General features: G+C 34.9%; 2 protein-coding genes across 8 annotated transcripts in view; one reads left to right on the top strand and one right to left on the bottom strand.

The window, feature by feature from the left end:
* LOC134842445 (guanine nucleotide exchange factor VAV3-like) overlaps nucleotides 1–25,479 on the bottom strand; it is a 593,770-nt gene that overhangs the window by 386,175 nt on the left and 182,116 nt on the right. The window lies entirely within an intron of this gene.
* LOC134842476 (tyrosine-protein kinase HTK16-like) overlaps nucleotides 1–25,479 on the top strand; it is a 123,606-nt gene that overhangs the window by 67,775 nt on the left and 30,352 nt on the right. For 2 of the 3 annotated variants that reach the window (XM_063858841.1, XM_063858849.1), the window contains exons 3-7: nucleotides 108–268; nucleotides 2,966–3,095; nucleotides 19,380–19,875; nucleotides 20,182–20,353; nucleotides 20,644–20,832. In XM_063858841.1, coding sequence (XP_063714911.1) covers nucleotides 108–268; nucleotides 2,966–3,095; nucleotides 19,380–19,875; nucleotides 20,182–20,353; nucleotides 20,644–20,832 — 1,148 coding nt within the window. Of the gene's footprint in view, nucleotides 1–107; nucleotides 269–2,965; nucleotides 3,096–14,354; nucleotides 14,820–19,379; nucleotides 19,876–20,181; nucleotides 20,354–20,643; nucleotides 20,833–25,479 lie in introns of those variants that run through there. The other variant, XM_063858858.1, reaches the window with a different exon arrangement.

The raw sequence follows: 25,479 nt of genomic DNA on the forward strand, positions 1-25,479 counted from the left end.
AGAAAAAAGGGCGCGTCAGTGAAGTGATTAAGTGGCTCGTGAAGTGAAGTGGCTCGTATGTTATTCCTTTCCCTCGTTAATAAATGGTATTAGAAAATTAATTTCAGCCGTTCGGTGCCAGTGATGCGTCGGCGTCTACTCTGACTCGAAGTCTGCAGTCCAACAAGAGAAGGGGTTTTGAGCAGCAGCAGTGGTTCCACGGAGACATATCCAGGGACGAGTGCCAGAGGAGACTGAGGGAGACAGGCGTCAAGGACGGCACTTTTCTGTATGTTGTTTAAAAATTGTTCATATGGCAGGTTGAATGTGAGAGAAGTTGTAGAAATGTGTTCACGCTGAGATGTTTCAATTCTATTTCGAATATCAAATGTCATACTAAACAGGCTTTCGCAAGTTGATTTTCAGAAGAAAAAAAAGGGGGGATTAAAAAGAGCCCTAAACGAATCCAATTAGATGCTATGAGCCGCTAAATGGAAAAGAGGGGTTTGAAGCAATAGCAGATTTAGGGAGCGGGGGGCAGGGGGGGGGGGCTTTTTCTTCAAGCATTCGACCCCCTGACTACCCAAAGGGTCCCCCTTTGGTACTATTTTAAGACCTTCATTTCTGGCTGGCTGACCCGAAAGTTTTTGTAAAGGCGCCTTTGGCGCCAATATATACCATTAAACGAATATGACGGGACTAAAATAGACTCATTGGCACATAACAAAAAATATCTAAAAAACTTCATTTGAAAGTTTTAGCTGTACCACAGCACAGGCGTAATAATCTCAAAAAAGGCAATTTCTGTGCAAATACATTTTATCTCGAACTGCCTAGCAACTAGCAACTCAATCTTTTTTGAATATTTTCATTGGCCGAAATAAAAAGATGTTTTCAAAAAAAAGATGCTTCGATTGGACAAAGTAAATTTTTCGTAACAATTTTAAAATTAGACAAGACCGCTCGTATATTAAGGCAAAGCGTTCATTGAATGTTCCAACTGCCCCAAATATTGAAAAATTAGAAATTTGGACAATAATTTTGGACATTATCAAAGATCAAGTGTGAAATTTGAGCAGCACGAAACTTATACGACCATTTAGCTAGCTAGCCTCAATTCGGTGGCGTCCCTCATGCTTGAGGGACCGAATGCTTGAAATTAATTCTAGCTTACTATCAGCCAATCAGAATTGAGTATTCAAAATCTCAAAGTAAATCGCAAAAATCTCAAAGTGAGAAAATAAATTCAGGCCATTAGTGTTATTATTGACCGATTAGATAATAAGCAGATGAGTTTTCAAGCCTAAAAAAAATTCTTTTGATTTTGAACTCAAAAATCTTGATGTTTATCTGAATACTAAGACGCTTGTAACCCGCAATTTGTAATATTTTTGATTATTTTCCACTGATTTAATGAGTTTTATGTAATATTGACTTCGAGTTTGTGAGAAAGGTATTAGCGATTTTGATTGGTTGAAATTTTTCAAGCATTCGGTCCCTCAAGCATGAGAAACCTCACCCTCAATTCATTTTATTTTGTAACGATTTTGTTGTACTGGATAATTATCCACGCATAAATAATTCGCGTTACGCTTACAGGGTCGAGGTAATCAAGCCACCAGGACTTTAAGCCGAAGGGACTTCAGGCCGAAATTTAAACTTCACACGCACATCAAAATACTGTTTTTCATCTAAAAAATGTTTTTTTTTCGAAAACTTAGGCACATTCAGTCCGCAATCAGCTTTATTGATGACAATGCATCCCTAAGTAAGGCATAACATCAGCCAGATTTTAAAATGAACAAGACTGCTCGTATCAGGGCGAAGCCTTGAATCTTCCGACTGCCTTTAAGGTCTATGGAGCAATGAGAACATGAAAAAATTAAGTGTAATAAAAATAGAATGAATACTTTTTTAAAAAGTTTTTTTTGTGAAAAATGTCCCCCCCACACGCCATATAAAGTATAAAGTACAAAATGGTAAATTTCGCTCCTAGTAGCAAAATATTGCGCGTTAATTGCCCCAAATTGGCCAAAATGGCAATCTTTAAATCCCCATATTTTTACGAAAACTGATCACGGGTGAAATATTTTTTCAAATTTAAGCTCAGAACAACAATACTTTTTAAATATAAAAAAAATTCCGTCAAAAATGGCTAGTTAAAAAATCGAAACTTGTCTGAAGAAACAAAAACCCACCCCGAGCACAAATTTTTGAAAGTCGGAACAATAAATTTTAAACATGAACAAGACTGCTCGTATCAGGGCGAGGCCCCGAATGTTCCGACTGCTTTTTAAGGTCTATGGAGCAGTAGAAACATGAAAATTTAAATAAAAAAATATATATTTTTTTAAATTTTTTTAAATTTTTTTTTATTTGAGAAATTTTTGCGAAAATCATCCCCCGTATCATACCCGGAATCCCACACCATTTTTAGTACAAAGTGATAGATTTTGCTCGTAGTTACAACTAAATTATGACAAATAAGCTTCTTTCAACCGACTTGGAACTATTTCTAAGACAGAATAAATCTCCGCTTACGCGTTGATAGTGCAAAATATATCGTAATTGTCCCAAATTGGCCAAAATGGCAATCTTTAAACCGTCATAACTTAACAAAAAATGATCACAGGTGAAATATATTAAAATTAGGCATGCAAAATCAGTGCAAATTCTCAAGTTTCAATTCTAACAAGGAAGTTCCCGGGACGATCTTGCTCATTTTTGAGGAAATTAATGAAAGAAAAAAGCCAAATAAATTAAAATCTTTGTCCTCACATACGGGTTTTGGGACAAATATAACCTAAGTCAGGAAGGAAATTTGCTCACATTAGGGAATTGTGAAGGGGTTTTTCAATTGTCAATGAGAATTAGGAACTACTTTGAGCGAATTTTATAGCAGTTAAAAATCGACTACCTCAATTAATCTGAAAGAATCTTAAAAAGAACCCAATGAGGTAACCCCTGTATGATTTACTATTTTTAGAGTGCGGAGGCGGGGCATGTACTTTGTGCTGTCTACTTGTTGGGACAATGAGGTCAGCCACTACCTCGTCAACGTAGAGGGGGGCAAGTTCGGAATCCCAGGGGGCAGGATATTCTCAAACCTCAATCAGGTAACAATCCACTCATATCCGGATAGAGATTATTGTGCAGCCGATGTATAAATGTTTTAGTATATCATTATGAGGCCAAACTTAGCATTCTGTGCATTGTATGCGGATTCCACAACAGTCCAAAATCAGATTTGTCGCGGAATCCACATCATTGCTACTTTTCTTTCATCTTCTTTGCTGTTACGGATTCCACAAACAAATACTTAAAACACTGTTCTGCTCAAAATCGCTCCAAAAATAGACAAATTTGCGGAATCCGCAACCGTATTTGCGGAATCTAAAACAGTTTGTGGAAACCATAAACAAACAATAAGACAAGCTATAGTTAAAATGATCTGTTGCGGAATCCGCAACTGTCAGCGGAATCCGCAAAGTGCAAGTGGAATCCGCAAAATGTAAATGGAATCCGCATTTTGTTTGCGGATTCCGTTTACATATATGTATACATGTAGTAGCGTTTAAAATTTAATCTTTTAATTACATGATTTGATTTCACTTAATAGGAATTTACAAGATCAGTGTTTGGGATTAATGAAATCCCATTACTGACCACTATTTGGGATCGATGAAGTCCCAAATATTGAACTAATTCGACGATTTGCTATGCGTTGGGTTTCTAATCACTCTCAACCCAGTGACTCCAAATAAAGAATGTATTCCATGTTTATTCCATATTATTCTAGTTTTTGGGATTCCATCAATCCAAAATACTGACCTAATTTGGCGATATGCTGTGTGTTGTATATTCACACACTCTCAACTCAACGACTCCAGATATTGAAATTATTCGATGTTGTGTTTCCAAAATACTAAAAGATGACATCCAGCGATTTAGGTAACCAATATTTCAAGACTTGTTCGTGGATTCCGCTGACAATGGTTAAGTTCTTGCTTTTAAATTCCGCATTGCTAGAGATAAGAATCTAGCTCAAGCTTATAATTGTTCAGATGCAAGTTCAGTATTAGACGAAATTCGGAATCCACTTAAAGTTTGCGGAACCCGCTTACATTTTCGGATTCAGCTTACTTTTTGCGGAATCCACTTACAGTTACGGAATCCAAAACAACTAGCTATTTTCGCTTGTTGCGGAATCCGCGACACAACAAATGTGTCGACAAAATTTACGTTACAATCATATGTTTGCTGAATCCACGGAAGTTTTGTAAGTGGAATCCACTTACATTTTGGAATTTGTTTAAAGATTAGTTTTGGAGTCCAGGAACATACAGACACAAAATTGTGCGCCTATCCAGTGCCCAGTTTGGCCTCGTAATGATATAAGCCAGCCGAGATTGAACCTTGCAGGGCTTGTACGTAATTTTTTCATATATTTGTACATTTAGGTATTCAGTAAAAGCTATGCATTTTCGGTTGGATTCTATGGTAGCTGGCTAATACTTCGGCTGGCTTGTATACAAACAATTCAGGCACCAAATATATTAAGAAATTAATAAGAAAAAGAATTCGAACCTAAGAATAGGAGTAATTTAACGAAGCGCAAAAGGAGTAGGAGGTGGAAAGGTGGTAGTAAACATGATCCCAGCATCCAAAAAATTCGTTATGTTGAGTCTGGAGATGTAGTTTTTTGTCTTTTTTAACTCGTTTTTGGAGACCAGTTTTTGTCTTTTTAACTCGTTTTGAACGCGCTCATTTTTGCAATTTCTTTTTTCTTCAGCACAGTCAGCTTGAATTTCAAATCCATAGAATAAAGTTGCTTAAATTTTACCAGTATTTGAAATTGTTAAAACAATTGCTCCAGTTTTATGATTATTTTGAACCCGGGTTGACCAAAAATCACTATCTAAGAATTTTTCTCAAAATAAACTTACAATTTCTTACAAAATTAAGCTTTAATAGAGACCTTTTCTACAAGAAACTTGTGAGTTAGGAATTTTTCTTGGATAACATATTTCTTGCAGAGCACAATAGCTAAAACTGATAGGCCATACTTAGCAATTGGCCATATGAGTTTGCATAAGTACCACTAACTTTATAGAGTAAACTTTTACTGATTTGCAGATGTTTTGTCAATATATAAGTGAACCTACTTACAACATGCCCGAAGCTTTATGACACGATTCATCAAAATTGATTGCTTTTGTCGAAAATAATTTCAATTCGCTAAATAATATTCAAACGGATAAAATAATTAGCCGAAGTGACCGAAAATAAAGAACTTGTTCTCTTGCAACCATATTACTGATTTTTTGCTTGACAAAGTTTCACATGTGGCTGGAAATTATTGTGATTATTTGACAAAGTTCTCCATTGTTGGTAGTTTCGGGCAAAGTTTTTTTTTGCTAGAAGTTTGATTGATGTCAGACCGCGTTGTTTCAATTTGATTGACTAAAATTGCCCAATCAGATTTGACTGCATCAATTTCAGCTTAAGATATAAAAATGTTGATTTTGGGCCGTTTAGTGCAGAAAACCCAAATGCGGTAATCTTCCGGGAATTTGACAAAAAGTTGATATCTTACGACCTCTCTTCTAAGAAAAGTGTAAGGTCGCCAAAATTCCCTACAAATTTTATAAGAGAATTTAATGCAGAGGAATTTTTTGTAGAATCGTCAAACCGAGAAGTCAAAAAGAGAATTCATGCACCTAAACTTAAAATCAGATACCTAAGTTAAAACTTTTTGGTAAAAAAAGCAAAAACACATCGTTTGAAAAAAAACGCACCGAAGTGGGGTGGATCTAGGATTTTCTGGAGGGGGAGGGGGACGGATTTTCAAGAAAATTTTAAAATTTAATCGAACTTTTTTTGGGACGACCAATTTGATTTTTTGAGCTCAGCTAAATCACTATAAAGACCGGATGTTTGTTGGCCAAATTTTCTGCACCGCAGGCGAATTTTTGAAAAAAGGTCAAAAAATGCGTTTTTAGACCTTTTTTGGAAAATTTTGACCAAAAAATCGTTTTTTTTCGGCACTCGCTCCCCCCTCAAATTAGTATATGCTGGCGCCGAAGTCGCCTCTAGAAAATTTTTAGAGTCAGTCAGCCAAAAATGGATGTCTCAAAATAGTACGAAGAAGGACCCGTTGGATCGGCAGGGTCGAATCCCTGAGGAGAACGTGGCTAATACCCTAAAGGGAGAAGGGGGTCGAATCCCTAAATCCGCTGGTGGCCTCGAATAAAACAAAAATAATTCAATACAATTCTGATACAATTTTTAGCACTTTTTATCTTGATCACCAAGAGCTCAATTTTAACCTAACTTGATTTTAAAGTCAAGCGCACATTCTGCTTTTTAACGTCCTTAAATTTTGTAATTGGATACCGAAATATTCAAAAAATAATATTAATTTAATAATTTTTAGCCAAAAACATTTAAACAGCTTCTAAAAGAGCTGTAGGCATGCTCAGAAGTTGGTGCTGCATTATAGAAAAACATGTAGTTTCTTATGTAAACAATTGTTACAAAAAGTGTCTGATATCAACCCAGAATTTTTTTTTGGAATAAAATCAAACATTTTGTCCCTAAAGTATTTCCAAGGTTCGTGTAGTTATTTTTTTTTCAGGATTGACACTTTTTGTAAACATAGCGGAAGAATGCTTTCCGCTATACTACTCGTACCATCCACCTACTTTTTATACCAATTAATCAACATGCGATTTTAATCCCATTGGCGCAATTCTGCTGGGAAAAGTTCAGGAAAGAAATTGATTTAACACGAGTCTTCGATATCTTTCAGGCAATAATTAAAAGCCACCAGGCTTTCATGTATTCAATGTTGTGTCTTTATTCTTTTTAATTGTATTGTTACTACTTTACAATTTTTTTGATTCTCAATATTTATATTAAATGTAGTTTTTATTTGTTTTTTATTATCACAGGATGTTTTGACTGGTATATAACATTACCTCCTTCGAGTTTATTTTTTCAAAATTGCCTATGTAGAGGCTCTCGTTTTATTTTCCGACCGATACGATCAAACTTTGCTGTGGTCTCAATTGTCGCGACCTAGACTGGGTATCTTTGGCTCGTCTCGTCACAAAACTTACTCATTAAAACGAGCTCGACCTGCAAAATTTTTTTTCTTAATCTCGATAAATCTTTTCATTCTGTTGCTCTAATCAAATTTTTCCAAAATTTGTTGCATGGAAAACACTTTGAAGTATTAGTTTTTTAAAATTCTCTCATCATAACTCTTTTCTCCGATTTTTTTTACTTCATTCATTTCGTGCTGTATCCTCTAAAGGGGTAAACAATTTTTTTTCTGTCAATTTAGCAGCACAGCATTTAGGTTTGAATATACCGGATATAACACATTGAAGACTTTTCAGTCGATAGTAGAGCTGCAGTAGAGAATTGCGCTCATTTTTTTGACTGTGTCGAAACAATCAGACTTGATTTTTGTACCAACTTATCTTGATCACCAAGAGCTCAATTTTAACCTAACTTGATTTTAAACTCGCAAGTCAAGCGCACATTCTGCTTTTTAACGTCCTTAAATTTTGTAATTGGATACCGAAATATTCAAAAAAGAATATTAATTTAATAATTTTTAGCCAAAAACATTTAAACTGCTTCTAAAAGAGCTGTAGGCATGCTCAGAAGTTGGTGCTGCATTATAGAAAAACATGTAGTTTCTTATGTAAACAATTGTTACAAAAAGTGTCTGATATCAACCCAGAATTTTTTTTTGGAATAAAATCAAACATTTTGTCCCTAAAGTATTTCCAAGGTTCGGGTAGTTATTTTTTTTCAGGATTGACACTTTTTGTAAACATAGCGGAAGAATGCTTTCCGCTATACTACTCGTACCATCCACCTACTTTTTATACCAATTAATCAACATGCGATTTTAATCCCATTGGCGCAATTCTGCTGGGAAAAGTTCAGGGAAGAAATTGATTTAACACGAGTCTTCGATATCTTTCAGGCAATAATTAAAAGCCACCAGGCTTTCATGTATTCAATGTTGTGTCTTTATTCTTTTTAATTGTATTATTACTACTTTACAATTTTTTTGATTCTCAATATTTATATTAAATGTAGTTTTTATTTGTTTTTTATTATCACAGGATGTTTTGACTGGTATATAACATTACCTCCTTCGAGTTTATTTTTTCAAAATTGCCTATGTAGAGGCTCTCGTTCTATTTTCCGACCGATACGATCAAACTTTGCTGTGGTCTCAATTGTCGCGACCTAGACTGGGTATCTTTGGCTCGTCTCGTCACAAAACTTACTCATTAAAACGAGCTCGACCTGCAAAATTTTTTTTCTTAATCTCGACAAATCTTTTCATTCTGTTGCTCTAATCAAATTTTTCTAAAATTTGTTGCATGGAAAACACTTTGAAGTATTAGTTTTTTAAAATTCTCTCATCATAACTCTTTTCTCCGATTTTTTTTACTTCATTCATTTCGTGCTGTATCCTCTAAAGGGGTAAACAATTTTTTTTCTGTCAATTTAGCAGCACAGCATTTAGGTTTGAATATACCGGATATAACACATTGAAGACTTTTCAGTCGATAGTAGAGCTGCAGTAGAGAATTGCGCGCATTTTTTTGACTGTGTCGAAACAATCAGACTTGATTTTTGTACGAACTTTTGAAAAAAGCGACAGATTAATTGCTTTAGTTCGGGGTGTTTTTTCTTCTCCAGACAAAATTTGACGTTCTAAGTAGTTTTTTCGAAAGATTTTTGATATTATCCAAAAGCTTTTGTTGAGCTGGTATTTTGCTATGAGGGCTGAGGCGAGTTTGGTCAATTTGCAGACATTAAGACGCAATTATACCTTCAAACCTTTTTTGAAATTTGAAATTTGAATTACTTTACCAGCTACATATACAACGCCAAAAGCAATATATTATGTCTGGAGGGAGATCCTAAAGAGCAGTACTGCTCATCGAGTAGGATAACTTTCTGAAAAAAGTCCATAGGAGAAATCTTTTCGTTCCGACTTTCGATACGAAAGTAACGGAATATTTGTGCTCGGGGTGGGTTTTTTTCTTCAGACAATTTTCGACTTTTTAACTAGCCATTTTTGACAGAATTTTTTTTATCATTCAATGGGTATGGTTGTCTTGAGCTTAAAATTGAAACGAAATTTCACGTGTGATCGTTTTTCGTAAAGTTATCGGGGTTTAAAGATTGCCATTTTAGCCAATCAGGGGCAATATATTTTGCGCTATTAACGCGTAAGCGGAGACTTAACCCATCTTGGAAATTGTTCCAAATTGGTTGAAATAAGCTTATTTGCCATAATTTATTTTTTACAAGGAGCGAAATCTATCCTTTTATTCTTTATATGGCGTGTGGAGGGATGATTTTCATAAAAAAGGCAGTCGGAACATTCAGGGCTTTGCCCTGATACGAGCAGTCTTGTTTGATTTTTAAATGCACTTGGAGCAATCTCAAAAACGTTTAAGAATAGATATATTTTTAATTTCATCATTTTTTTAAAAGCAAAAAACTACTCCTTAAACGATTTTATAAATGCACTTGGAGAAATGAGTAGTTTCACTCTTTATCTTTAAGATCGTTTCAAGCTTCAATAAATAGTTGAGTTTTTAATAATTTCATTAAAAACCATTACTATGTTGTTGCTCTAAACGTTTTTCGGTCGCATGTTTTTCAGCAGAAAAAACGAGAAGTGTACAAAATATGCTTAGGGCTTTAAGAACTAAAAATTTTTTTGAACCGAATATAACCCATGATTATAAACCGAATCACAATGGTTATGGAAGTTATAGTTCAACAGTTTACGGAGAACAACAACTTTAAACTTTGTTCGCAGAAGTTTGCTTACGGCTCTAAATCTGCATTGATCTTTTTTACTGGTCTTTTAACTGTTTTGTTATAGCTACTTTTTTGCGGTAGGTACAAACACTAGAAGTTTTCTATGATGATGAAAGCAAGTCAGGAAAATTTAAGTGAGAACACACTCTAGAACAAGACTGCTCGTATCAGGGCGAAACCCTGAATGTTCCGACTGCCATTTAAGGTTTATGGAGCAGTAATAACATCAAAAAATCAATGAAATAAAACAAAAGGAAAAAAAAATTTTCTAAACTTTAAAATTTTTTATGGAAATCATCCCCCCACACGCCATATAAAGTACAAAAAGATAGATTTCGCTCCTTGTAACAAACTAATTATGGCAAATAGGCTTCTTTTAACCAATTTGGAACGATTTCTAAGACAGATTAACTCTCCGCTTACGCGTTAATAGCGCGAAAAATATCGCGCGTTAATTGTCCCAAATTGACCAAAATGACAATCTTTAAACCCCCATAACTTTACAAAAAATAATCACAGGTGACATATCTTTTCAATTTTGAGCTCAGGACAACAATACGTTTCGAATGACATTAAAAAATTTGGTCAAAAATGGCTAGTTAAAAAGTCGAAATTTGTCTGAAGAAAAAAAACCCACCCCGAGCACAAATATTCCGTTACTTTTGTATCGAAAGTCGGAACAAATAGTAGATCAAATTTTTTTCCAGTGGTCTAGTGTTGTTTGCGCAACGCGGGAGTCGGTGCCTGGTGCCGACAACCACGAGTCGTTTTCGTAAGCACCTCTTGTCTCGGTTTTGTCAAGCTCGCAACCCGTATCAGCCCGATTGCGGTATACCATTTAAACCCTACTTATTTTCGCTAGTTCGATTTGTCACTTTTTTGAGAAAATGCGAATTGTCGCTTTCGACCTAATTAATCTTCGTCTTGAAAAAACAGCGGAGCTCATCGAAATCTCTTTATAATTTGAAATTTGAAAACTGTTAAAAGTGCAATTTCATGGAAGCATGATTTATATTCAATTTGTAGTTATTAACTTTTTGTTCCGACTTTCGATACGAAAGTAACGGAATATTTGTGCTCGGGGTGGGTTTTTTTTTTCTTCAGACAAATTTCGACTTTTTAACTAGCCATTTTTGACGGAATTTTTTTTATATCATTCAAAAGGTATTGTTGTCCTAAGCTTAACTTTGAAAAGATATTTCACCTGTGATCATTTTTTTGTAAAGTTATGAGGGTTTAAAGATTGCAATTTTGGCCATTTTGACCAATTTGGGACAATTAACGCGCGATATAATTCGCGCTATTAACGCGTAAGCGGAGATTTAATCCGTCTTATAAATCGTTCCAAATTGGTTGAACGAAACTTATTTGCCATAATTGATGTGATACAAGGAACGAAAACTTTCTTTTTGTACTTTATATGGCGTGTGGGGGGATGATTTTCACAAAAAAATTTCAAATTTTAGAAAAAAATTTTTTTTTGTATTATTTCATATAATGTTTTTATGTTATTACTGCTGCTCCATAAACCTTCAAAAGCAGTCGGAACATTCAGGGCTTCGCCCTGATACGAGCAGTCTTGTTTGTAATTTGGATTGCTGTGTTGGGTTGCTGTAAAGTAATCAATACTAACCAATTATGATTGATCACTAAATACAAGATCCAGATTTTAAACTGATCACTTTTTCATTTTCTCGGATCAATGACAGAATTATTTGGATAAACTTGATTTCAATCTTACTCTTGCAAAACCAGCGTTTCTATAGCTTTTAACAAAACTATCGGTAAACATCTTAATTTTTTTGAAATAATTCTAACTTTGAGAACGAGAAGAGGCGTTAAAACTGCAATCGAATTTTCAAAACTGAATTTAAACGATCAAAAGATCAATGCAAAATGACTCTGCTTTCCCAGAAATTTTCATTTTTTTCTTATTTCAAGAACACAAAAAGTTGTCCATTCAACAACGATTTGCAATGTAAATCTCTAGCAAAAAAAAATATAAAACGCTGACAAAAAGGCAAACGCAAAGCTTCAAAAAATACTTTGATTCATTATAAGTTTGAAGGTCAAAAACATTTCAGAAGTTTAATAAGTTGTCTGCTAATTTAAAAAAATTATAGAGATCTACTGAGTCTAAGGAAGTCAACAATTGGACGAAAAATTGATACTACACTATTGGGTAGCTGAAACCTATCCGCTGTCGAAATAATGTAGCGCGACGAGCAGGATTCGCTCCACGACTTAGACTTATCTCAGTGGGTATAAAAATGTCATGGTTGCCACTTTCTACAAAATTCAAGATTTTGGGCTACAGATGTTCTCTATTTTCTCTCATCTTTACCCCCTTCTCTTTGTGGTTGTTTTTCCGATCGCCGAAGACTACGTTGAAATGTGGATTCTAAAATAATTGTGGTGTCTGCGATTTGCAGAGGATCTGTGAAAGGCTATCCAGTCCGTCTAAGCATAGTCCGTTTCTCTTATTTCCCCACATTCCAGACTAAGTTAATTTTTTCTGGAGCGAAGTTCGTTTTTTGCCATTTAAGGCTGTTTTTTTTTGTCTAGAACTTTCACAAGTACCACTTTTGCACCCGAAATTGGTCAAGCTGTGGTAGATCTGAAGCTATTGAGAGGTCAAGTGAGAGCTCGTCCTCACCCACTATTATTGCCATGGAAGGGGATAGATTACACGATCTGACGATCATTAAGTGATGTTCTTCTTACCTCAAAAAATCGGTTGCAGTTTTTCCTTCGCAAAATCAGGTGCCACAAATGAACTTCATTTGAATTTTGTTTTTAAGTCCCTTTCCGTCGTGATTTGCAATGAACCACCTACTTTGCTACTTTCACAGATATCGGCTTATCTTTTTTCACCTTCTTATCCGCATATTTTTTATGACTTACCCTTTCCTTTTTATTATTCCCAGATTTGGTTTATCCGATCAGATGCAAGCAGGGATTTTTGATGACATCGTATAAGTGATCTCTACTTGAAAATGCAGCCATTTTATCGTTTCTTCTGCTTTAATTTTGCTGTTTTCCCGTGTTTTTCCCTTTAATTTATACTATCGGCAACGTTTCCAACCCACTTAAGTAAATCGCAGATAATTCAAACCGTGAAGTGCTGTCCGACACTTCCAATGGAAATTGAATTTTTGAAGCTTAAGCCCATTTCGATTGTAGCAAGATTTGAGTTGGATACTTTTTGACCAATTTCCCCTGTGAATTTAATTGCCTTCATTGGAACAGACGTTTCAACTTAGATTCTCATCTTACCCTGTACCATTTTGCTTTGTAGGAAAAAGAAAGATAATTCAATTGCGAATTAAGGATCGAAAAAGACATTTTAAATTAGCAAACGGGCTTTTACAATATCTTTGAAGGTTTAAGGTCGTAAAAAGGTTATTTAGCTAAGCGGATTTCCCGAAAACAACACATTAAGAAATTGTACCAGAAATAATTTTGTAATTTTGCGGTGAATATGAATAGGTAAGAATTTCTTGGTGGTAAAAAAAGATAAGTCTGAAAAAGACCCAAGTTCGTCAAAACAAAGAGCACGCTTGCCATAAATTTAAAATGTATTGCCGCCTAACAGTTTTTGAAGTTGGTAGGCCAAAATGTTTGTCATAAAACTAAACCGAAAGGAGAACTTTTTATCATCCAATGTTACTAAGCCCTTCATATTTTCTAATCCTTTCCTCTCATCAAATCGGTCTTATTTTCTTGGAAGTCCGCTCCTGATTTTAACTTCAAATTTGGAACTACTTTTTTGTTATTAGAGAAGAAAGCGGAAATCAGAAAAACTGAAAAAGTGCTTCTCTTTTTTAATCAGATTTGAAACTTATGTCAATTTGGAAGCTTTCTTCGAACTTGAAATCTCTTTTGAAATCATGACAAGAACAACGGTCAAAAGGTATCAACTTATGTGATCATGGATTACAGTTGGCTTAAATTACTCGCTCAAATCTGAAATTAATTCGAAGTGAAAAATCTCCCCCAAAGGGACAACTGAAGGAAGTAAAAGAAAGGAAAATTAAGGAAAAGAGCCCTTTACTTCCCTAAGGATTATGGTTGAAAAGAGACTTCAGGAAATATCACTGCGTTCTCTCAGTGTGTAAATTGCCTCTATTTTGGCGCCTAGATTCCGAGTTAAATAATCACCATCTACTTCAAAAGAGACATAACTTGCACAATGTTTTGTGGAAAACAAGTAAATTTCTGTGTTTATCGACCGTGAAAAAGCCACTTAGCGATTTAATTAAACTTATCTCTTCTTTTTAGTATTTTGTTACCTGATCATTCTATTTGGCCTTGATACGTGTTTATTGAACTTCAATCATCGCCAGCTGTCTTAATTGAAGGACTTTTCACGCTTTCTTATCAGAGACACTTCATTATTATTACCTCCCAATCTTCCACCCCGTTTTCAGCTGAAGGGCAATAAATTTGTTGTGACTTGAAGCAGTTTACTCATATTTGTTTTCTGTAGTGCTTACGAAATGCACCACTTAAATAACTGTCATTCCTGAATTTAATAATTTCATATTTCGGCGACAATTTTAGGCTGCTTGGCCAATAAAATTTACAAACTATTTAAGTACAAACTCTGCATAATTATTTTAAAAAAAATGGTCAAATTGCTCTTAGTTTAAACCTTACCCCGAAAAAAAATGTCTTTATATAAAAAATCTTTGTAATTTATAGCGAGCAATGAATGATCCGTTTAACTGAATTGAAAGTATATTCAATTTTCAAATAAAAACATTGAAAGAAAAATAATTACAAAACGTGAAATGCAGCAATATATTACTCACACACCTTAAGCTGAACAATTTATATTGAGTTTGAAAAAGATGATCAAGAAGTACTTCCACAGGCGTGCCGAGAGTGACTCGTATACTACACGACACTCAAAGTACCGACAATTAAGACACGACTCTCTTACGAGCTCCACAGCTTCCGAAGATTCCCAAGTAGTTTTTTAAATGAGCTTTACTAAAAACGAACTTCAATTGTTGAAAGTATTTTTAACCAACACCTGCTTGGGGTAGAAATTTAATACGGGAGTTTTTCTTTCGGGTACTTATTCATAAGTTCGGAGACGTCTCATAGCATGCTATCCATTACGTATAAAATTGTGGAGTATCGTTTTGTATAATTATCAGTTATTAGCAACCAGATTTACTCGAATTTCCGCATCATTAAAAACAAAAATAGTGATCAGCCACTTTTTGACTTGTAATAACAAATCAGAGCTTGACCAGAAAGAAAACAGAATAATTATACGTATTTTTACACGAAAAATTATACGTAACTGATAATATGCCAATGGAGCGTCACCAATTCTTTCGTGTTTTTTCTGGACCTAGTATTTCCCAAATTATTTTTCCCTTTAAATAGCGGAAATAACGAACCTTTAAATCGCTTTAACGTTACCGGACATGATGAACTGGAATGTTTTTTTTTCAGACTTGTCTTAGGTTAAAAAATGCATCTTGAAAGTTTGTGTTTTTGTCATTTTTTTGTCGGTAAGTTGTAATCAGAAACTATAATACACTTGTCAAACAACAAAAATGTTCTCACAACGTTGATGCGTTTCCTACTTTTTCAAATTATATCGATATTTAATGATTTTTTATTGTTTCAGCAAACTAAGAAAAATATTTGTGTGGTATAATTTAAGTAATTCAATTTATGTAAATTGTGTATTGTTCCTTCAACGAACATTTTAGCTTTTTTGTATGATATAAACTAGAAAATTGACACAAAATTTTCCGAAAAATTCATTTGGTTTGGTGGGAAAACGAGTAAATTTTTTTGCATAACATGGACTCTTTGTTCCGGGTGTTTTTTTTAGACCAATTGCAAAAAAAAAACAGTTTCTCACTTGGAGGCTCAATCCAACCTTAATCCAAATTCGGTTATCCGACGGGAGCGCAGCACACCACTCAATTAACCTGAGTTTTAAGTGATTATGAAGCGAGTTTGAATAGCTGCTCGTTTTATACTTCGATGCTGAAATTGTAAGTCGAATTATTTACATGTGGCAATTTATCCCGCACTGCCACATCGTTCCAAATTGAATTGAGGCAAGCTAATTGGTCTGATTGTCCGACTTTTGAAAAAATTTTATTTAATCATTTTCCGGCTTTTTAATTAAGCGTTTCTTGCAGAACTTTTTTAGAAGATATTTTTGTCTTCAGTTGAAATTAAATTTACAAAAAAATATGTATAATTTTTAGCAAATTATTGCGTTCTAAATTGAATTCAGGCCAGCCTTTTATTCTTTTTCAAGTAATACCAGAGAGTAGGCACCAGTTTTGCGTTTTACACAACGTGTGGAAGTATAAATTTGAGAAAAAAAAAGTTTTTTTATTATAGATCAATCAAGCGATTCTTTAATTGACCTTTAAGTGAAGTTGTGCAAATTTATAATGTTTTCAAGAGCGTAGAATATAACCTCAATTATTTATGTAATGAAGATGGACACCTCTGTTGTGCACAATTAGGATAAAAATAAGACTTGGTTATCTTCCATTACAAATATAAATGTTCAGTTATTGCAATAATTGTGCTTTAGACTGGAGTACCTTCAATAGAATATATGTTTGAAGCAATTTAATCGTTTTTTCAATCCCTGCGTTTTCATGTCCCTGAACCAAATTAAACTCATCAATGAAACAAATAGCGTGTCCTCCATCGAGACCGCCTATTTTTTGCATTGTTTCCAAATTGATTTGTAAAGTTGCAAAAATGTTTTTAGGGATAACGCGCATATCGGCTCTTTTGTTGCAAAATAACGAAAATTTTGGCCTTTCAGCATGCGTGTCAATTAGATTGCACATGCAAAGGAATGGAAATAAATCGTTCGCTTCTTTGAGATTTTTTTTATTGTTGTTCCGACTTTCGTAACGAAAGTAACGGAATATTTGTGCTCGGGGTGGGTTTTTCTTCAGACAAATTTCGACTTTTAAACCAGCCGGAACTTTTATATCATTTTTGACGGAACTTTTTGACGGAACTTTTTGACGGAACTTCTATATCATTCAAAAGCTATTGTTGTCCTGACCTTAAATTTTAAAAAGATTTTTTACCTGTGATCAAATTTCGTAAAGTTATGGGGGTTTAAAGATTGCCATTTTGGCCAACTTTGGACAATTAACGCGCGGTAAATTTCGAGCTATTAACGCGTAAGCTGAGGTTTAGTCCGTCTTAGAAATCGTTCTAAATTGGTTCAAGCAAGCTTATATGCCATAATTGATTTGTTAGTAGTGGCAAAATCTATTACTTTGTGCTTAATATGGCGTGTGGGAAGATGTTTTTACAAAAACTCTCAATTTTTTTCTGAAAAAAAAAACAAATTTTGTTTTATTTCATTTACATTTTTCATTTTTTCTGCTGTTCCAGTGACCTTAAAAAGCAGTCGGAACATTAAGGGCTTCGCGCTGATACGAACAGTCTTGTTCCGACTTTCGTAACGAAACTAACGGAATATTTGTGCTCGGGGTGGGTTTTTTTTACTTCAGACAAATTTCGACTTTTTAACTAGCCATTTCTGACGGAGTTTTTTTTATATCATTCAAAAGGTATTGTTGTCCTGAGCTTAAATTTGAAAAAATACTTCACCTTTGATCAAATTTCGTAGAGTTATGAGGGTTTAAAAATTGCCATTTTGGCCAATTAGGGACAATTAACGCGCGGTATAGTTCTCGCTATTAACGCGTGAGCGGAGATTTAATACGCATTAGAAATTGTTCCAAATTGGCTAAGCGAAGCTTATTTGCCATAATTGATGTGTTACTAGGAGCGAAGTTTATCACTTTGAATTTTATATGGCGTGTGGGGATGATTTCACAAAAAATCTCAAACTTAAAAATTTTTTTTCTTTTACATTTAATTGATTCATGTTATTACTGCTCCATAGACCTTAAAAGGCAATAGTAAATTCAGGGTTCTGCCTAATACGAGCAATCGTGTTGTTACGACTTTCGTAACGAAAGTAATGGAATATTTGTACCCGGGTGGGTTTTTTTTCCTTCAGACAAATGTCGACTTTTTAAGTAGCCATTTTTGAAGGGATATTTTTATATCATTCAAAAGGTATTGTTGTCCTGAGCAAAAGTTTGAAATAATATTTCACCTGTGATCATTTTTTTTAAAATTATGGGGGTTTAAGGATTGCCATTTAGCCAACTTTAGGACAATTGACGCGCGAGTGTTTTAGTAGCAAAAGAATCATTTTGAGAGTTGATTCGCAAATGCTTCCTATTTTGTCAATTAAAAACTCGTGTCATTCAGTCTAAAGAGCCCTTAGTTTCAGACAATTTTTTCTCGACACTGAAACAATGCTGGTGATTTTCCAATCGACCAATAAGCGTCTAATAAAGCTTTGGGATCTACTTAACAATTGCCCTCCTTCTTTGGTATCTACTTAAGAATTGCCACCCCTATTAATAAAAGCACTAAATTAGCAGTGAGTTTTCTATTGAGAATTGGAATTTTGCTGCATTCTGATTGGTCGAAAATGCGTTTTTTTTATCTACTCTACAATTGCCCCCTTTTCTTAAAAAAAGGGGGGCAATTGTTCTGTAGATCCAAGCTTGGTGTTCATACCTCATTTTACCCCTGTGAGCTTTTGTTGAAGGACAAGACCGGAAAAACTGATGAAGTTAATTCTTTTTCATTGTTTTTAAAGATGTAGGACATTGTTGGAAATTTATGAATAATAATCATTTGAATGATCATTTTCCTGTTTTCAATTTTTCATTAGAACTGATAGCATAAATTTTTATTTGAAAATTGAAGTAGTTAGCTATTATGGATCATTTGACCATCGCAGTTCTAATCGATTAAATCTTTTATGATTAGATAATTGATCATACATGTTTGTAGCGGATTAGAGTAAGTTTATTTTGTTATAAGGTTTTTGTTGTTGCGGGTGTTGTTTCCTTTTAATTGATAATGAGTTCAAAAAAGAATTGATTTTGCGTTTCCCAATAACAATATCAAAAACCCCTACCAATATTCTTTGATTTTTTCCGATTTCATTTGCAAAGTTGTTTCTCTGAAGTGTTCTAAAATTTTAACCTTGTATGTTTAACTTCAATTTCAAGTGGATTATAGTGAAACTCCGATTCTCTTTTTTTCAAACGCCACACTTTCTCAAACGCCACATAGCGGTTTTTGCTATGATTTAATAAAATCTAGTCTTGGAAACATTCATTGCCATATAAGTTAACCTGATCGTTTTAGTTTAACATATGGCCAAGTTTGACATATGGCCAACAATACTGGTTTGTTCAAAAATTAAGCAATGAGTACACCTAATGTGTCATGATGAAATCTCAGTTAAAGCACGTTCCAAAAAAAAAGATTTCCGTCTTATTGTATATTAGACACGATGGAAATGTGGGGGTTGGAATGTGAAAACATTTTCGTTTTTTTTTTCGATTTTCTTGTATCAGAAGTGGTATTACATTTTACAATTATAGTAAGTAAGTAGGTTACAAACAAATAGTTTCATTTTCATTTAGATGATCAGCTACTACAGTCATCGCAAAGACGGCCTCCCCTGCTGCCTCAGATCAGTGTGTGTCAGACCCATGGAAGTTAACCAATTCAGCGATCACAATCAAAAATCAATTATCAGTCCCAGGAAAGGAAGAAAAAATTCCCATAGCTTCAACGAAGAAAGCGTCAGCGAATCACAGAACTCGAAGCCCGAAATCTGCAAAAATTTTACAAACGGTTTTGTAGAAAATCGAACCCCACCTAAAAACCCCTCCGACGAACTCGACTCACGCGAAAAACACCAAAATCCGGAAGAGAACTACAGGTTTTCGGCATGCACATTTGAGGACGCACCCATAAAAGTGGCTTCATCATCGTCGTCATCTGTCAATCGACCACCGTCGCAGTCCAGACAGCCCAGCAGCCACAGGGCGTCCCCGGCACACCCAAATAGGTCAAGCGACTCTCCGTACTTCAACTTCACACCCTTGTCGATGCAACAGTCCACTTCATTCACTGGTAAGGACAAAGAAAGTGGTTAAACTTGGTTTCCTAATATAGTAAGTGCTTACGATATTCAGTATTGATTCGGAAAAATGTTTTAAGCTTTGTAAAACCTGGTTTCTATCTTTTTTTTTTTCAGTTTTCAGTTTTTTTCTTCATAAAATAGGAATAAAAATATTTTCGAAGTTCCTGTTGTACACTTATTAAAATTGTTTGTTTTTGTTATATCTTTTATTATAAGTTTTGTGCAATCTAAAAGAGAAAGAAGGTTTGACGTTGTTTGTTGAAATGTTTTTTGAACCAATGCCGCTCTGTTTGAAGGAATGGACTGCCTAGATGTCCTTGAAAATCTGGACGGAGGTGACAATGACGTCACTGATGCCAAATCGCCGAAGCAACTTCCCTTTGAAGTTGTGTCGACGTCATCGGCTGGGCACTCGGCTCTGTCATGTCAAGTGCCCGATACGTCATCAGGGTCATATCTGAACCCGAGGTAATTTTTACAGACTTTCATTTTTTAATCCAGCATAGTTTACCTATTTTTCAATCCGAGCCAAGCTGAGGCTAATTGTGTACGAAGAAGGAAACACTACGAGAGATATAGCCGAGATAATTGAGGCATACCCACTGTTTTTCTTGGCTGTAAGTTATTGCCCGTACCTTGTAAGCAAAAAGTTTAGGCCTAACAGGGTCTCAAACTGCAAACCTCTAGGCCGAAGCTCATAGCTGAAAAAGCTGTCCATCTGAATTCAAAATCAAGCCTTATATTTTTATTTTCCCTAGGTCCCTTCGTGCAGTGTATCGAAGCGAAGCTCTGCAAAGGGTGTCTCAATCGACGACCAATGAAGATGGGGCTGGGGTTGAGTCATCACCGAGACACAAAGTAAACGTCAAGGGCACGAGAGGGCCAGGGGGAAAGAAGGTGACTCAGAAGTACTCGTGTGATGGTTTCGACTACACGTTCATTAGTCGGTTAGAAAGATTCCAATCTACTCTGTCTTTCGACATTCAGTTATGGGTTCCAATTTTTTTTGGATAAAATGGAATTTAAAATTTGAGGCCTAAAATTCCATATTTGACTTGTTAATTAAATCATTTCGTGGTATAAGTACATACATACGGATCTGTGGAGGCGCTTGTTGTTGTTGCTCGATTCACGCCGTTACAAAAATATTGAAAATGGAATTTCTACTCCGGCGGCTACAAAGTCGCAGGCGGTTTGAAGTACACAATCTTGTACTTATGAGAACGCGACATAACTATGAGAAGACCCTCCCGCATTGGAGTTCCATGAACAAAAATCGATTATAATTGAGTTTCCTTGTCAGTGTCCACAAAAGTGAAAACAAATCGATTATAATCAATTAAAAATCAATTATAATATTACTATTTTTCGAGGCAACAAAATCCTTTTTTCGTCCATTATAATCGATTTTTTTTTCTTTCACTTTTGTGGATACTAACAATGAAACTAAACTATAATCGATTTTTTTCCCTATTACTCAGATGCGAATTTCAACGCACATAAAGTCTTTTCTACCTTTCAAACTAAAGTTGGTTACTTGCTGCTCAATTTAAATTTTTTCTGCCTAACTTTGGTATTTTTGTTACTTTTTATGTTACTCAATAACTGTAACTGAATTTTGTTCCTTTCATCAATTTTCTCAAATTATTAGAAACTTTGGGGGAGAGAGGTGGCAAAGTTGGAAGTGGACTAATCCCACCTTCCATTACCCCCATAGCCTTTGTCCCTTTACAACCCCCCCCCCCCTCACATGGGGGGGGGGGCAAACGTTAGGGGGGGCAGACGTTAGGGTGGCAAACGTTAGGGGGGCAAATGTTACGGGAGGCAAACGTTAGGGGGGGGGGGGGGGGCAAACGTTAGGGGGTGCAAACTTCAGGGGGAGAGCTTAATAGGTGCGAAGGGGGGTGTGGTTCAGATGAGGTGCGGGGGGGGGGGGTTTCAGGTTGGGGGTGGGGGAGAATCGGAGCAAAGGGGCAATCGTTAGGGAGGCGGAGAGCTTAACAGAATCTTTTTACAAATTGAGTTTATGTTAAGAAATAAATTAGGCCGTACACTCGCTTTGCAAAGTTTCCGCATAACTCATTTGATAAATGCAGAAACTCTGGCAAAAGTTTGCGCGACGCGAAACAAAAATAAAGTAGAAAAAAAAACCTTTTTGATGTAATTTTCTATTTATATAATCAATTATAATGGATTTCAAATGAGTTATAATGCATTTTGTTTTTGCGAGAAAATGGATTTCAATCCATTATTAGTCCAATTTTGCTGTCTGAGCGTAACATGGGAATCGATTGTGCTTACAACATTTTAGACCACAAAAATCCATTATGATCGATTTGTTTTCACTTTTTTTAAATGCGGGCTTCCAATGACTGCAATAAAATTTTGTCTGTAATGTGATTTAGAAAAACATCACTAAGTACCCCGTGTTGTCAACAAATGCTTATATTACAATTTGATATTTAAAAAAAATTGTTGATCATACTATTTCATACTATTTCCCGGACTCAGGAAATAATGAAAAGAGCAAAATAAAAATTTTGTTTCATACCATGAAATTTTATAATAAGCATTTTTTTAACACTCTTAAAGTAAAATAATGGCTTTTCATCAGTGTTTTTATCCCCAACAATTCATGAAAATGAGATAAAAATTGTATGATAAGTATTTTTTCCATACTATGAAATTGTATGATAAGCATTCTTCCTTAACATGAAATTGTATGATGAGAATTTTTTTCATTCCTTAAAACTGTATTAAAAACAGGGGATTCGACCCCCTGCCGACCCAAAGGGTCCCCCCTTTGATACTTTTTCAGAAATCCATTTTTGGCAGACCGACCCTAAAATTTTTCTAAAGGCGCCTTTGGCGCCAATATATACTAACTTTGAGGGGGAGCGCGCGCCAAAAAAACGCTATTTTTGTCTAAATTTTTCAAAAAGTGCCCAAAATAGGGGCTAAACAGTGCTTTGGGAGAGCTCGAAAAATCAATTTGGTCGACCTAAAAAAAAAAAAAAAAAAAGATCGTCAAAATTTTGGAAAATTTTTTGAAAATCCGCCCCCCCCTCGAGAAAATCCTAGATCCGCCCCTGATTAAAAACATTTTTTTTTAATTCATGAAACTAGTTAGTAAATTTTTTTGCATTGTAGAAGCATTAATTGCTAATATTTTGCATTTTTAAATTAAAACTGAGAGGCGGCATTCGATTCAAGATCCATTCTTAAGGCGTGCCATCTCTTAGCAAGGGAGAACATGAGAAAACATTAGAGGTTGGTAACTTCGACTGCGTTTCCCACGAATTCTCCAAAGTTCGAGACAGCTGAAATCTCCCAATCCTAGAGGGTCCATACCAAGGGAGAACCTCACAAAAAATTTTGAGATGTCGATACCAGAATCCACTTCCAGGTTTTGCCTCTGCATTCAAACATTTTATAATAATACTAAATCAGAAGATCCATAACCTTGAAAACTATTAATATATTCTCCTAATATTCTCATAATATGTACACCCGATCAAACTGATTGTCCGCGCTCTTCTAGAAGCTTAAAATGACCCTATTTAACCAAAACGTTTTGGGCCACAGGAATTTTTTCTGATTTGGATCTTTTATGGAAGGTATTGTAAAAAAAATTTGCGTGTTTTTAGTACGTTGCTCCCTTTTCTTTTAGTAAAAATAGAAGGCCAGGGTCGTTTAAAAGATGTTGATTTTTCGGCCATCCAAAAATGGAAATACTTAAATACAATCATAGGTAAAAGAAGGTTGCGCGAGTTTTGAGTCCATCGCCCCTTAATCCGCCTCTAATGGAAAACATCAGCAAACTAGCAGCTTTTGTAGCTTCTTTTCTTTCAGGATCTAATGGGCAATTACCCTCAATGGTATCTACTGAAGAATCTCAACTCCTCTAAATAAAATCAGTAGTTATTTTCGTCCAAACAAGGCAGTATTAGTTCCTGGAAGTTCATCTCCCATTTCTATTCTTTGAATGGCAAAAAAGGAGTCGACTGAATTCTTTGTTTCCTTCGCAATTCATACTCAAAGATGGTAAAAATAAACATAACAACTTTATTTGCATTTTTTTCCCACTTTGATTTAAATACCTCTGAAAATCCATGTTTGTGAAACTTTCTGAAGCATTTGGATTAAGATCATTGTTATTAAACTTCAAAACTGAAATCTTTTCAATCTTTTGACAGCGTATTACTATTGAAACGTAAGATAAATTTCAAAAATGAACAAAACTGCTTGTGTCAAGACCAAGCCTTGAATAATCAAAATGTTTTTGAAAATATACAGAGTAACTTTTGAGAACCATAAATCTAATTTTTTTTGAGAAGCATAAATCTAAATGCTATGTAAAGCATAGAGTGACGAGTATCGCAAACAGCAAAAACGTATCATAAAGTGGTAAGTTTCAAAAAGACAAAAAGGCTAAGAAGACCAAAGAGCACGTCTCAATTTTGTTTGGAACGATTTCTAAGTCGGTTAAATTCTGCTCACGTGTTACTAACACGAAATACCTCGCGCGTTGATTATTCCAAATTGGCCAAATTGCAATTCCTCGAGCCTCGATAACTTTGCAAAAATTGATCACAGGTGAGAATTTTTTTTTCTAAATCTTAGTTCTTGTCGGCAAAGTTTTTCAATTTATATGAAAAAAACCCCGTCAAAATATGTTAGTTAAAAAGTCGAAACTTGTCTGGAGAAAAAAAAACACCAGAGCACAAACATTGTGTCACTTTCTTTGAAAGTCGGAAACGCAAGAGTGCTCGTATAAGGGCAAGGTTCTAGAAAATTTGATTGCCTTTTGAAGTTTATGGAGTAACTGTACGCAATAAAAATTGGATGAAAATTCAAAGATTGAAAAAATTTTCTGAGTTTTGTTTCGAGAAGATTTATTTCGATCACTATGCAATGAATAAAGTGACGAGCAACGTACAAATAAGCAAATTCGCTAAGAGCAAAGTGCTAATAAGACCAACTAGCATGTTTCAGTTTAGTTTGGAACGATATCTAAGACAGATTAATGAACTTTTCACGCGGTAATAGCACGAAAGGCATCTCGCGTTAATTAACCCAAATTGGCCAAATTGACAATCTGGAAACCTCCATGTTGTTACAAAAATTGATCACAGGTAAAATTTTCTTTAATATTGAGCTCATAAAAACAATAATTTTGACAGGTAAAAATTTTATTAACAAAAACTGATCACAGGTAAAATTTTATTTAATATTGAGCTCATAAAAACAATAATTTTGATTTATATTCAAAAATTTTCTGTCAAAGCTCCAATTGCTAGTTGAAGTAACCGAAAGATGTCTGGAGAAAAAGGCGAGCAAAAACGCTCCGTCACTTTCATTGTAAATCTCAACAACAAGACTGCTCGTATCGGAACGATGTTTTGAAATTTACGACTGGATCTTAAGGTGTATGAAGTATTTGCTTAATTTAAATATCAGGCAATTTATTTAATTTTTTTAAAATAAATTTCGCAAAAAGCAAAGTTTAAAATGGACCAAAAAGCAGTTTCAAATCCAAGGGGTTATTAGCACAAAAAAAAACTGCACATTTATTATCCCAAAAATGGCAGTCT

Source organism: Symsagittifera roscoffensis, chromosome 1 (genome assembly GCF_963678635.1).
Source record: "Symsagittifera roscoffensis chromosome 1, txSymRosc1.1, whole genome shotgun sequence".
NCBI lineage: Eukaryota > Metazoa > Xenacoelomorpha > Acoela > Convolutidae > Symsagittifera > Symsagittifera roscoffensis.